This window comes from Narcine bancroftii, chromosome 10 (assembly GCF_036971445.1).
Source record: "Narcine bancroftii isolate sNarBan1 chromosome 10, sNarBan1.hap1, whole genome shotgun sequence".
Lineage (NCBI taxonomy): Eukaryota > Metazoa > Chordata > Chondrichthyes > Torpediniformes > Narcinidae > Narcine > Narcine bancroftii.
This window is the reverse complement of record NC_091478.1, coordinates 79,362,507-79,376,309: the sequence shown is the minus strand read 5'-3', so window position 1 is coordinate 79,376,309 and position 13,803 is coordinate 79,362,507. Positions and strand designations below refer to the sequence as shown.

Genomic DNA, 13,803 nt, shown 5'->3' with positions numbered 1-13,803 from the left:
TGACATGGCTGATTAAAAGGGATCAGTCTGTGTCCAGGAACAACAAATCTCTCTCTGAAAACTGACAAGAACCTTCTTGAGCAGTAACCATTTACCTTTCAAGCACCAGAGCCTGGTGAAAATTCATAAATGTTAAATTCTGTGCACAGTATAAGAATTGCCTGTAATCAGTGAACTTGGAGGAATGAGAAGTGAAGTTGGACTGTGAATCAAAGAACTTTTCTAAACTTAGACACACATTACATACGCTTAGAAATAGAAGGGGGTTAAGTTAGGTTAGTTAAGTTAATAGTAATAAGTTTTAAAAGTTTGATCCTGTTTTCATGTTTAAAGATGATTAAAAGCAACTTTTGTTTAAGTAACCATTTGTCTTGGTGAATATCTATTGCTGCTGGGTTTTGGGGCCCTCTGGGCCCGTAACCAACCCTCTGAGGAAAGCAAAACATAGTCTTAGATGGTACATTCCACAAAATAGAGCCGGATTCATGAAGCTTTGGCTGGAAGGATTTCAAAATAAAACAAAAATCATCATTACCTGGCAATAAATGTAAAACCTAAAGGTTGGACGAGGAACAATATAATTCCTCAGTGTGGAACTGATATACAACAATTGATTTGATTGTCACATTTTGATGGATACTGAATTGTGTTCATTCCGATAACAAAATGGATGATGATGCTGGAGCATACTTTTATATTTTAAATCCATGATACAACCAGAAGAGTTTTGTGCAGATGTTCATCGTGGGTACATGTGATGACTGGCTGTGCCCACTAGTTCTCGTGCACAGAGAGCAGTGACCTATCCTCATCAATCATTAGGGACTTTTACACAGCCACTGAAGAGCAGAAAATTTCCTGAATTTTTTTTTGCTCCGACGACAGTGTAAAAATGTCAAGATGGGATCCCTACATATTTTTAAAGAGCGGCTGCAGTGTAAAATGACCACAACCACTCTGTAAGAAACAGGCCTAATAAATACGATGCTCCCTATCCGAGAAACTTTCCAACATCGGAAAGCTGTGTAAAAGTGCCCCTGTGTTAAACGACCACATCGGGACTCACTGGAAGTAAGTATGCTAAATTTTTTTTTCAGAATAATTCTGGTTTTTGTGTAAAAATGCCAACTGGTTACACTTTAGCATGACATTAGTTGTGTCCAGAATCATACTTTTGCAACTCCAGGCTATTCCCACCAGCAGTCCTTGCGTTGCGTCCACTGGATTGATGGGTTCCATATTAGTCACTGAACCATCTTTTCCTTTCAAGTGCTTTTGGACCAATTATTCCCTTCTACTTATTTATATATTGATTGACTCAATGCACCTGCTGTTGCTCATTTAGTTATTCCTCTTCTGCTCTTGCTTACTCTTTTGTCTTCTTTGTTACAATCAATTACTCTTGCTTTACTTCTCCCTTTCCTGCACACTGTCATTCCCTTTTTCACTCCTCCCCTTTTTTCATTCTCCTCCCCTCACTAGATCCCTCTGTCCTTGTCATTCCTCTATTTAATCTCTTTACAATTTTTTTCACATTGCTTTTATTCATGGAAGTGAAAATCGGAGGGATGATGGGTTGAATCAAACACTTTTGTAGCTGAACTGTGAAATAGATGTCACTTCTGTCGTCCTGAATCAGTATTGCTGCTTCTCCCTTCTCTTGTTGCCTATCATAGCTTTGGAAAATGTATTAAGTTTTTTGTTGTGATCTCCAGGAAGGTTTGTTATATAGGTTTTGCACCCTACAGTAACTTGAATTATAATTAGAATTTCAAGTTGGAATGAATCTCACAGAACTAAAAATACATCTCCAAAGCAGTCAGAGCCAAGAATTAAGTTTGTAGGAGAAATATTTTCTTTTCCAGTCATGGGAGTAGCTGAGTTTCAGCAAATGATTGAATAAAAATATCAGAGGATTTATGGCATCCCTAAGAGGGCATGAGAAGAATAGGTTGCTTGGTGAAAGGTCAAGAAGATCAGGCAGACGAGGGACAGAAATGCTGCTGACTGTGGCTGAAGAACCAATAATGTGAATTTCAGAGTAGAACATCAAAAACTGTGTTCATCCCCTTCCCCCAACGTTTGGCTGCCTAGCAGTCCATCTAGTGGAGTTGCCTCCTTGAATGCTGTATGTGTGGAATTTGTCTGTTTTCTCTGTAACTTCATGGGTTTCCCGTGGATCCTCCAGATTTTTCCCATAACCCAAAGTTACTTGGGTTAGTAGGCTAATTGCTTACTGTAAATCACCTCCAGTTTGTAGATGAGTAGTAGAATCTTGGACGAGTTGATAGGAATGTGGGGAAAATAGACCACAGGGGGAAAAACTATGTGGAAATGGCATTGGCCTGTGAGCCGGCATAAAGCTGATGGCAAAATGGCCTCATAAGGAAATATGCAACTTCCAGTGTTAGTACTGTCTATTGGAATAAATCTGTAAAAGGTTCATTACTGGTATAAAATACGTAAAGGAGACCATTGACTATTTCAAACAAGGAAAGTTTGAATGCATTTAATCTCTAGTTCTTTGTGCTTTCCTTTTCTCTGTATCTCTAAACTTTTATTTTTTTTACTTTTCTTAATTCCAATTAAATTCATTAACCCGCTACATTAATTCTTCTCTCTCTGCTAAGTATTCCACCTTCTGATTTTTTTTGGTGCAATGATTTATATGTTTAAAATTTCGATGTCTTCCTTCTTTGGCTTGGCTTCGCGGACGAAGATTTATGGAGGGGGTAAATGTCCATGTCAGCTGTAGGCTCGTTTGTGGCTGACAAGTCCGATGCGGGACAGGCAGACACGGTTGCAGGGGAAAATTGGTTGGTTGGGGTTGGGTTTTTTGGTGCAATGATTTATATGTTTAAAATTTCGATGTACAGCATGGAAATAGGCCCTTCCATCCCATAAGTCTGTGCCCCCCAAATTCATCAATTAATCTACAACTCTCGGTACACTTTGAAGGCTGAGAAGAAACTGAGCACCCAGAGGAAGCTGACCCAGACACGAGGAGATTTATTGTCAGAGTACATACATGACATCACAAACAACCCTGAGATTCATTTTCCTGTGGGTGAGGCAGAATTACCTCTTACTGGCAATGTTAAAAATCTCACTAAATGTACACATGTAAACAAATAAAGAAATGTATTACACTGATTGTGTAATACAGAGAAAGGGAAAAAAATCAATAATGTGTAAGAGTCCTTAAATAAGTCTCTGAGTTTGCTGTTGAGGAGTCTGATGATGGAGGGGTTAGCAGCTGTTCCTGAACCTGGTGGTGCGAGTCTTGTGGCACTTGTATATCTTTCTTTATAGTAGCAACGGGAACAGTGTGTGTGCTGGATGGTGTAGATCCTTGATGATCGTTGCTGCTCTCCAATGGCAATGTTTCCTGTAGATGTTCTTGATGGTGGGGAGGTTTTACCCTTGAAGTTCTGGGCTGTGACCTCTACCTTTTGCAGGGCTTTGTTCTCAGGGGTATCGGTGTCCGCAAACCAGCACGATGCAGCTAGTTAGTACACTCTCCACCACATGTCTGTAGAAATTTGCCAGGGTTTCCATTGTCATGCCAAACCTCCACAAACTCCTAAGTAGAGGTGCTGACGTGCTTTCTCCATTTGTGTGTTGGGTTCAGGAAAGATCCTCCGAAATAGTGACTCCCAAGAACTTAAATTTGCTCACCCTCTCCACCTCCGATGCCCCATTGATCATTGGATCGTACACCTCTGGTCAACAATCAGCTCCTTAATCTACTAATTTGTAATTGTTTAAAACTTGACATGGAGGTTCCATGGATGATGTTTATTTTATTTTTTTTTGTGTTTTTACTTTTTTTTTTTTTTAAATTTTTTATTTTTCACACCATAAATCACAATAGCCATGATATACACTTTTTCTTTTCCACACATTTACAGTGACTTTTTCTCCCTCCCCCCTCCCTCCTCCCAAGCCACCCCCCCATCCCTCCCCCCTCTCATCCATTTTAGTTATACAATCTAGGTTGCATTAATTCAGTTAGACAATTTGATGAAGCACTGAATGCCTGTTCAAAACAGCAGCACCCAGTACTCAGGACTCTAAACAATATATGTTGATTTACTCTTTTATTTTTTTTGAGCAGGAAAGAAGTCAGCCTATTAATGTGATTAACAGCTGATTTACATAGATTTTTTTTTTAAGATGACTATAAGTGGTATTGTACTGGGAAATTGAATATTGATATACCTTCAAGCATTTGGTTAAAGTGTGAACAAACTTATTATGACATTGTTGGAGACTATTTGGAGTCTGAGCAGGGCAATCCCATCAGTCCCATTCCCACTCCTTATTTTGTTGTACCCATAACTCGCAATCTCTTGCATGCCATCAGTTCCTCTTTGACTCTTGTCACCTACCTATTCTATTTGTAGTGCCCATTTATCCAAACAATATCTTTAAAATATGGGAGGAAAAATCAAATCTGGGTCCCTGAAGCTGTGGCGAAGAAGAGATTAACTTGCAAAAAATTTATTTTGCAATAATAATGTAACCATTCAATCAAGAAAGATGGGGCTTCTCTCATCACCCAATTTGTAAAGCAGAATAATCATTTGGAATTAATAATTTTGGGAAGAAAAGTAATTTTGAATGTACAATTCTGATTCTAAAACATTGGATTTAAACATCTACTTAAAATAATATTTTAAACTTTCTTGTGTTTTTACTGTATTTATTACTTTCATATCTACAGTATGAAATATTGTTTTCTACTCTGTCCAAAAGAAAAATAATTAAGAACAGAGTGAGAATTAGTCACCCAGCAGTTAATTCGGTATATTTGTCCTTTTGATTTTACTTTTAAGCATAGTTTGAAGTTAAATGAGGGTCTATAAAGTTAACAATAAGCCTTTTTCTTACAAGAAAATATTAAGAATCAAGTACTTTTTTGGAAGGGTAATTAAAAATTGGAACTGTCTGCTTGTAAAACTATAGGAAGACCAAAATACAGTTCGACACTTGATTAGAAGGAATCTTGTAGAACTCAATGCAAAGGATCAAAATGATTTTACATGTACCTTGACCTCTAAATAAATTCTGGTAAATGTGTTGCAAAATAGGTTAAATTATGTGTTTCATGTCCTTCGTTGCTCATTTGCAGATGTATGTTACTGATGAATCTTGGTTTTCCCACTTCTAAATAGGAATTGATTGATTTGAAAATGATGCACTGTAGGAGAGTTGTCAATGGTAAGTTGGCAAACTAATTTTTTTCTCTTAATGTTTTTTGATTTCCTCAATCATTCCTCTTAGAAATGGATATTGAAATATTTTAAATATATTTATCACTACAAAAATTGGCTAAGTCGTAACAAAGAGAGGCATCATCTATCCTGGATAGATTTAAAATTGTTCCAAGGGGAAAGAGAGGAAAATGTCCTAATGTCTGATGTCTAGTCAGGAAGACTAAAAGAATATTTCCAGCTCAATACACAAGGGGGCACTGCTGGATCTGGTTTCACAAGTGAAATGGAGGATGTGTTAATGGGGGAAATGTTCAGGAAACTGATCATAAAATATAGTTTAGCTCTGGAATAGGACAAGGAGCTATTTGGAGCAAAATTGCACAGTAGGTAAAGAGCCACTGAAAGGATTAAAAACTGATCTGGCCTGGACAGTAATTGAGCAGAATTTAAAGAGGATGTAGCATGTCAAAGATTAGGCAGCATTCAAAATAAAATACAAGTAAAATACCCGAGTTGAGAATTCGTTTGCAATTGCAACCTGCTCGTTGCACTTCAAGTTGAGCTGATTACTGCAGTTTGCTTTTCAAAATTCTGGTAAAATTCATCTGTCTGATCAAGACATGAAATCTTAATAATGCAGCACAGTTAGGTACTATTGTAGAACACAAAAGTTTCTTTTTTTAATCTTTCCATGGAAAAAAATACAATTCCTTGAAGTAATTGAGTGATACCTGACATATTAATTAATAAAGCTGATATTCCATCAGTTTAGTTATGAGTAGTGTTAGGCTGATTAATCAATGAAATTAATATTCAGTGAATGACAGTATTTATTCTAATTGTTTAATTATGGGCTGTGTTAGAGTGATTATTCAAATAAATTAAAGAATTATAGCAAGTGTAAAACAACAGTATTTTGGTTACCACAAAAAAATTGAAATTTCTGACTTGCGGAGAAATTGTCAGTCGGATAGTTCTTAGGATTGGAGCCATGCCTAACCTGGGAAATGCCTATATTTGCAAGTCTAGATTGCAGCAAGGATATTTAGTTCAATATCATGTGTAGTTAAAACACTCATTAAAATTAATTTGCAAAGTTTGCCACTTTGTTTTATTTTTCCTTCCACACATTTTCAGATTCTCAAGTATTCTCATTTCTAAGCCACTCTTTACACTTGTTTTTCTCAGAGGCTCTGGGCACAATAGATTATATTGCAACTGATGACCGAGTTGTTTTTCGCACCTGTGAAAGAGAAAAGAGTCATGTTGTCTTCCAAATGGTAAGAAAGAAATATCAATGGAGAAACCTAAGAATTCCTGCTGGTTTCCAATAGCTATTGAGTTGGATGGATCCAAGTGCTTTGCTGGAGTTACTCATGGTTTAGTTCCCTATTTATCAAGCACCTACTCCAGAAAATGAACCTTTTCCATTATTGGCAGGGATTTAGCTGAGAGGAGCCCATTGCCTGCACTCCCAATTTTTATGGACCTCCCTTATTCAGATCCCTAAGGGTGTGCCTGCTGACCAGGATAGCCCTAGCATGGAGAGGTGAGGTCCGAGCTGTGATCTAGGTTGGCCAGAACTTGTGAAACTATCAATCCACTGATAACTTCTTTAGATATTAGTAGAGAGAGGAACATTGGTCCTTATAGTCATGCCATGGATTTTTTTGTTTTATGGTAAGAGGAATTCTTGGAATTTCCTAATGCTTGCAAACAGATTGCCTTTAAGTTGTTACATAGGACTCATTCCATTATGAATTCCAAAAAATTATTATAAATTTACAGAAATAATACTGCTAAGAATATGAAGGCATCGCAGTCTTTGACTGCATTTCACTGATGCAAAGATTTTTGCAAAATAAAATAATTTATATTTGTATAAAAGTTCTTTAATTCTCACTGAGCTTTCTTTGTTTTATCTGCATTCAGCTGGCAATTATTTTTTCAATTTCTTTTTTGTTGCAGGGTACATCTGATGCTCAGAGAGCACTGACAGTCGCACAGCTTGTGTACGTATTTTAAACTGCAAAGGGAAATCCCAGTAACTGCTCAATTGATCTTGCTCTGAGAGGCATTAAAGAAAACAGTTGCATGATGCACTGGCAGAGGAGAATTAAGCTGAGGATCGGAAGTTCCAGTGTAATAAATCAGACACGTTACATGTGACATACAGTAATTGATGAAGTGGTAGATACTCTTTTTGTCTGGTTCTGCTTCCTAGTGAACATATTGATCAAGCACTTAATTTTTGAAGTATTTCTCTGAATTTGGAACAAGAGGCAAAGCCATTGAAATGGAGAAGGAAACGCCCCATTTTCTGATATCCGTGACATTATTGTAAATTTATGTGTCCTTCAAAACAAAGCACAAACTGCTGGAGGAACTCAGCAGGTCAGGCAGCATCTGTGGAAGCAAAGGGGTAGTCAAGATCCTACATTGGGACTGAATGTGTAGAGGGAAGAAAACCCAACATAAAGAGGTGAGGAGGGACAAGACTGCGATTGGCAGGGAATAGGGAGGAGTGAGTTGATGGGCAGATGGATCCGGGTGGGGAAGGTGTGGAGTTGGGAGGCAGCCACTGGTGGATGATAGGTAGAGAGAGATAAGAAGTATGGACAAACTTGCAATAAATGTATTTTGCAATGCAAGCAGGCCCCGTATTATGAATGGACAATCTGAACTTAGGAACAAATTGTTCCCCAATTCGCATAAGCGCATAATGCATGCACATAATGTTACCTCACGAATGCTCCTTCCAGTATGCAAGACATCTATGGAACGAGATTAAGTGCTAACTTTTAATCATGATCTTTTTTATTTTTTAATAGGAAGGTAAAATACATACTATATAGTAAGTGTTTGTACCTGTACTGTATACTGTGACTAACGCTAAATAAGAACCCTTCTGACTTAACTACAAATTCGATGTAAAGACAGATTTAGGAACGGATTTCATTCTTAAACTGGGGATAGCCTGTAATAATATAACTATTCAATCAAGAAAAACGAGACTTCTATCACGAAAAATTCTATCACAAAAAAGAGAGGGGAAAAAAGGGCAGAGAGATCAAGGTTGGGGAGAGGGGTAGCGGGAGGTAGAAACCAAGGCTGGAAGATGATAAATGGAAACACGGATGCTGGAATCTCATGAGAACGGGGGATAACAAATGTTGCCAGATAGAGGGATGAAGGGAGGGGAGGGGAGATGATGGGAATAATAAATGCTGTATAATGAATGGGCCACAAACAGATGGAATCAGATGGGGGAGAGGAACAAATCTGGGTGATGTGGGGGGCATTGGGAGAAGCTGAATCAGCATCAGAATCCCTTTTTGTCATGAGAATGAGTCACAAAATTCGTTGTTTTACCGCAACATCACGGAGCAAACATTCATATAAACCACCTGACAACAATAAATTTTTTTAAATAGTGCACGAAAAGTAAGGCCATGTCTTTGGTTCATTGATTATTCAGGTATCTGATGGCAGTGGGGAAGAAACCTGGTTGATCAGAAGAAGTGAGAAAGGAACAGAGGGTGTGTGGGTTACGTCAAATTGGATCATTCACTGTTCAGAGCATTAGGTAGGACGTACACAGTAAATGATAGGGAACTGAGGAGTGTGGAAGAGCAGAGATATCTGGGAATACAGATGTATTATTCCCTGAAGGTGGTGTCGCTGGTGGACAGGGTAGTAAAGAAAGCTTTTGGCATCTTAGCCTTTATAAATCAAAGTATTGAGGATAGGAGTTGGGGTGTTATGCTGAAGTTGTTTAAGACATTGGTGAGGCCAAATTTGGAATATTGTGTGCAGTTCTGGTGACCTAACAGCATGAAGGATGTCAATAAGATTGAAAGAGTGCAGAGAAGATTTACTAGGATGTTGCCAGATCTTCAGGCGTTGTGTTACAGGGAAAGATTAAATGGGTTAGGACTTTATTCCTTTGAGCGAAGAAGAATGAGGGGAGATTTGATAGAAATTTACAAGATTATGTGAAGTATAGACAGGGTGGATGCGAGTAAGCTTTTTCCACTTAGATTTGAGGAGATAAATACTAGAGGTCATAGTTTTAAGCTGAAAGGGGAAAAATAAAGGGGGAACATTAGGGGAAAGTTCTTCGCTCAGAGTGTGGTGGAAGTGCGGAATGAGCTGCCATTTGGTGTGATTGCAAGCTTGATCTTAAGTTTTAAGAATAAATTGGATAGATACATGATGGGAGAGGTCTGGAGGGTTATGCAATGGGTGCAGGTCAGTGGGACCAGTGAAATATGGTCAGCACAGGCTAGAAGGGCAAAATGGCCTGTTTTGTATGCTATAGTGTTCTATGGTTCTACCTGGACAGAATATGAGGTGTTATTCTTCCAGTTCACATTTGGTCTCATCCTGGGCAGTGGTGAAGTCCGAGGACAAGCAGGCCAGTGTTGAAAGGATGAGGAGAGTTGAAATGGCATGCAACCAGGAGGTCAGGATGGCCATTGTGAACCCAGTTCAGCAAAATGGTCACCTAGTGTACATTTGGTTTTGACATTGTAGAGGCTACATCGAGAACACCAAATGCAATGGACAATATTGGATGAGGTGTGTGTGAATCTTTGTCTTGACACGGAAGAGCTGTTTAGGTCGTTGGATGGTAGTACAGTATTGCATCTCCTTAGGTTGCAGGGGAAATTGCTAGGAAACAGGAAGGGATAGGTGGGTAGGGGCGAGCAATCCAGGGAATCACAGAGTGATTCTCAAGAAAGGAGTAGGGTGACGAAGATGTGATTGTTAGTGAGATCCCATTACAGGTGGCAGCAATGTGTAAGGATGATGTGATGGGTTTAGAGCCTGGTGGGATGAAAGGTGAGAACAAAGAGAACTTTATCTCTGTCCTGCCTGGTGAGAGAGAGAAAATGTCCAGGAAATGCAAGTGAGGAGAGTGGAAGCCATGTTTCCCAAAGAAGGGGGACATTTCAGATGCCCTGGAATGGAAAGGCTCATCTGTAGTACAGCTGCAGCAGAGATGGAGAAACATGAGAGAAATGGATAGCCGCCTTATCAGAAACTGGTGGTAGGAGATGTAGTCTAGGTAGCTGGGTTTATGGTAAATGTCAATAGATAGTTTGTATCCTGAGAGACAGGTGGATGGGGCATAAAAGGGGGAAAGGTGAAATAAATGCTCCATGAATTTTAGGACAAGGTGGAAACTTTGTAGTTAAGGTGATAAAATGATCAAGGTCCAAGGGAGGCATCACCAATTGTCGAAGTAGTGGAGAAAGAGTTAGGGTGTGTGTATCTCAAAACACATCTGAGGAATGAGTGGAAGTGTAGGTTAAGTGTTTTACAAGCTCTCAACTTTTCTAACTGAAGCTTTATCGAAGATTTTTTTTTAATCAATATTTCAATCATGACAAAACCATTCTCATTCTAAAAGAGTATGTCCTCTTCCTCATACTTAGCAAATCTTTGGTGAACTGCTGGCCTTGTAATAAGATTCCTGCATTTAGCATGCATTTCAATCTCTCACTTGTGTTGCATGCTGATCATTGCACATCATGTGAAACATTGTTGGCAGTTGCAAGTGTACAAAATATAATTGTTAAGAATGTAAAATTGATGAAACTAACATTTATATGATGATACCTTGAATGTATTTATTTTTGTAAATATTTTTAACTTTCCTTGCAGAGAAAATGACGTAGCTGGTATTGATGTAAATATGGGCTGCCCTAAAGAATATTCAACCAAGGTAAGATAGCCTTTTGTTTTCACCCATTATCACTGATATTTTTCAATGATATATTGTATATTGTGAAATATACAGTTATGTGTTTTTATCCGTTACGCTGAAACTCCATCTCCATTCTATGTTGAGAAAGTTTTGTGTTTGTTCATGGTTCTGTGGCAGCATTGAGATGGTTACAAACTTCGCCTACTTCACAATTAATTACTTGGATTGCGTGGAATCTTTGTGGGTGTTTCCTTGGTTCACATAGATTAGGGTGCAGCTCACTCGTGGAATCAGGATTTTCTAATGCAACAGAATGCCTTTTCCACTGTCTACTCATGACAAATGGAAAAAGGTGTGTGTTTATGCACAGATCAAAACCTTCACATGTTTTTTCTCTTCCTTAACCATATCAGTAAGTCTTCGGCACACAACTTTACCAAAAGTGGATTGTTAGCCCCACATCAGACTTGGCAGGCCTAGTTCCGAAGAACATGACTAATTAGGTCTGTGACACCCAGTAATGTGAGGGATGAAGCCTCCTTGCCCAACAATCTACTCATAGTAGATGCACCTGGCCATAAAAACATTGGTTCTGAAATTATCCCATTTAGCATTATTAGAATTACATTGCTACATGGACGATGTACTGGTTAGTTTCTTTTACCAATGTGGCAAACACAAACTGGACCCTTAAGGTGCTGTGGATCATTATAAGGAGCAAAAATTTACACTACCTCATTCTATAATGGCACACCTTGTCGTATTCATCACTCAACCATTACTAATCAGTGAAGGGCTTGGCTTACCTAAAATTGATGAAATGTCAGTTTCTCCAATGTCACCACATCCTTTATTAAATGAGGAGCCCAAAACTGCTCACAATACTCCATGAGGTCTCACCAGTGCCTTATAAAGCCTCAACATCACATCCCTACTCTTATATTCCATTCATCTTGAAATTAATGTCAGCATTGCATTTGCCTTCTATTCATTGACTCAACCTACAAGTTTACTTTAGAGCATATTGCAGGAGGGCTCCCATGTACCTTTGCATCTGGGTATTTTCAATTTTAACCCTTTTTTTTTAAAAAAAGCCTGCCCTTTTATTTTTTTATATACCTGTGCATGACCATACACTTACTGACATTATATCACATTTTCCACTTCTGCCCATTCTCCTAAACTGTCTGTCCTGCAGCTTCCCTGTTTCCTCAACACTACCTGCCCTTCCACTTACCTTTGTATCATCTACAAACTTGACCACAAAGCCATTTTTTCCATAATCTAAATGATTAATATACCACATAAAGAGAAGTGGCGCCAACACTGACCCCTGCGGAACACCACTAGCATCTGGTAGCTAATCTGAAAATGATTCTTGTATTCCAACTCTCTGCTTCCTGCCAATCAGGCAATCCTTTATCCAGTCTTGTTATACCACAGACTTTTATCTTGTTAAAGGTAAATGTTCCATTATTGTCATGTAATACTACATTTAGAATGTAGCAAACATGAATAACTTTGTCTACCGTAAGGAAGACAGAGAGCCACCACTTTTGTAAAGCGCCTTGCACAGAAATGAGGCCCAAGCAAGGAACAAACTCACGACCCCTGGTTTATAAAGCCAGTGCTCTAACCACTGAGCTCAGAGCATTTAGCCTTGTGTGCAATTACATGCACTCTAAACACTATTGCAATGGATGAAGTTGAGTAATATCCCAACTAAAACTGCAGATCTACCTCATCCGGTCATGAATGGTGGTGGACAACTATGCAGCTAATGAGGAGGAGGCTCCAAAAATATCCCTATCCTCAACAATAGGGGGGGCCAAGCATTAGAATGGCACTGAAAGGGGCAAATATTTACAGCCATATTCAGCAAATGAAGGCCTCAGGTGCAAAACATCGGTTATATATCTTTGCCTCCTACCGATGCTGCACAACTTACTGAGTTTCTCCAGTAATTTTGGGTATTTATTTAAGCAAAGTCCATCTTGGTTTCTGCCAAGATTACAACAGGTGCTACCTACAGCCAATCCAATTCACTCCACCCAATATCAAGAAATGACTGAAAGCACTGGATGGTCACGGGACTAGAGAACCTGCACTCCAAAGCAAACTACCTCTAGACATGCTGTTCCAGTGTCGTTCTAACTCTTGGATCTCTCCAGCAATGTGGAAAATTACTTCTTAAACATCTGGACAAGCCAAGCCAGTCTCATTCCTGCCAAATCAGTCCACTGTCAGTTATCTGTTTGGCTTGGCTTGGCTTCGCGGACGAAGATTTATGGAGGGGGTAAATGTCCACGTCAGCTGCAGGCTCGTTTGTGGCTGACAAGTCCGATGCGGGACAGGCAGACACGGTTGCAGCGGTTGCAGGGGAAAATTGGTGGGTTGGGGTTGGGGTTGGGTGTTGGGTTTTTCCTCCTTTGCCTTTTGTCAGTGAGGTGGGCTCTGCGGTCTTCTTCAAAGGAGGTTGCTGCCCGCCAAACTGTGAGGCGCCAAGATGCACGGTTTGAGGCGATATCAGCCCACTGGCGGTGGTCAATGGGGCAGGCACCAAGAGATTTCTTTAGGCAGTCCTTGTACCCCTTCTTTGGTGCACCTCGGTGGCCAGTGGAGAGCTCGCCATATAACACGATCTTGGGAAGGCGATGGTCCTCCATTCTGGAGACGTGACCCACCCAGCGCAGCTGGATCTTCAGCAGCGTGGACTCGATGCTGTCGACCTCTGCCATCTCGAGTACTTCGACGTTAGGGATGAAAGCGCTCCAATGGATGTTGAGGATGGAGCGGAGACAACGCTGGTGGAAGCGTTCTAGGAGCCGTAGGTGGTGCCGGTAGAGGACCGTTATCAGTTATCAGCAAAGT

General features: G+C 39.6%; 1 protein-coding gene across 2 annotated transcripts in view; it reads left to right on the top strand.

Annotated features, from left to right (window-relative positions):
- Positions 1 to 13,803, top strand: part of dus2 (dihydrouridine synthase 2) — an 86,695-nt gene that overhangs the window by 9,354 nt on the left and 63,538 nt on the right. For both annotated transcript variants that reach the window (XM_069901543.1, XM_069901542.1), the window contains exons 3-6: positions 5,178 to 5,223; positions 6,408 to 6,499; positions 7,188 to 7,231; positions 10,890 to 10,950. In XM_069901543.1, coding sequence (XP_069757644.1) covers positions 5,178 to 5,223; positions 6,408 to 6,499; positions 7,188 to 7,231; positions 10,890 to 10,950 — 243 coding nt within the window. The remainder of the gene's footprint in view (positions 1 to 5,177; positions 5,224 to 6,407; positions 6,500 to 7,187; positions 7,232 to 10,889; positions 10,951 to 13,803) is intronic.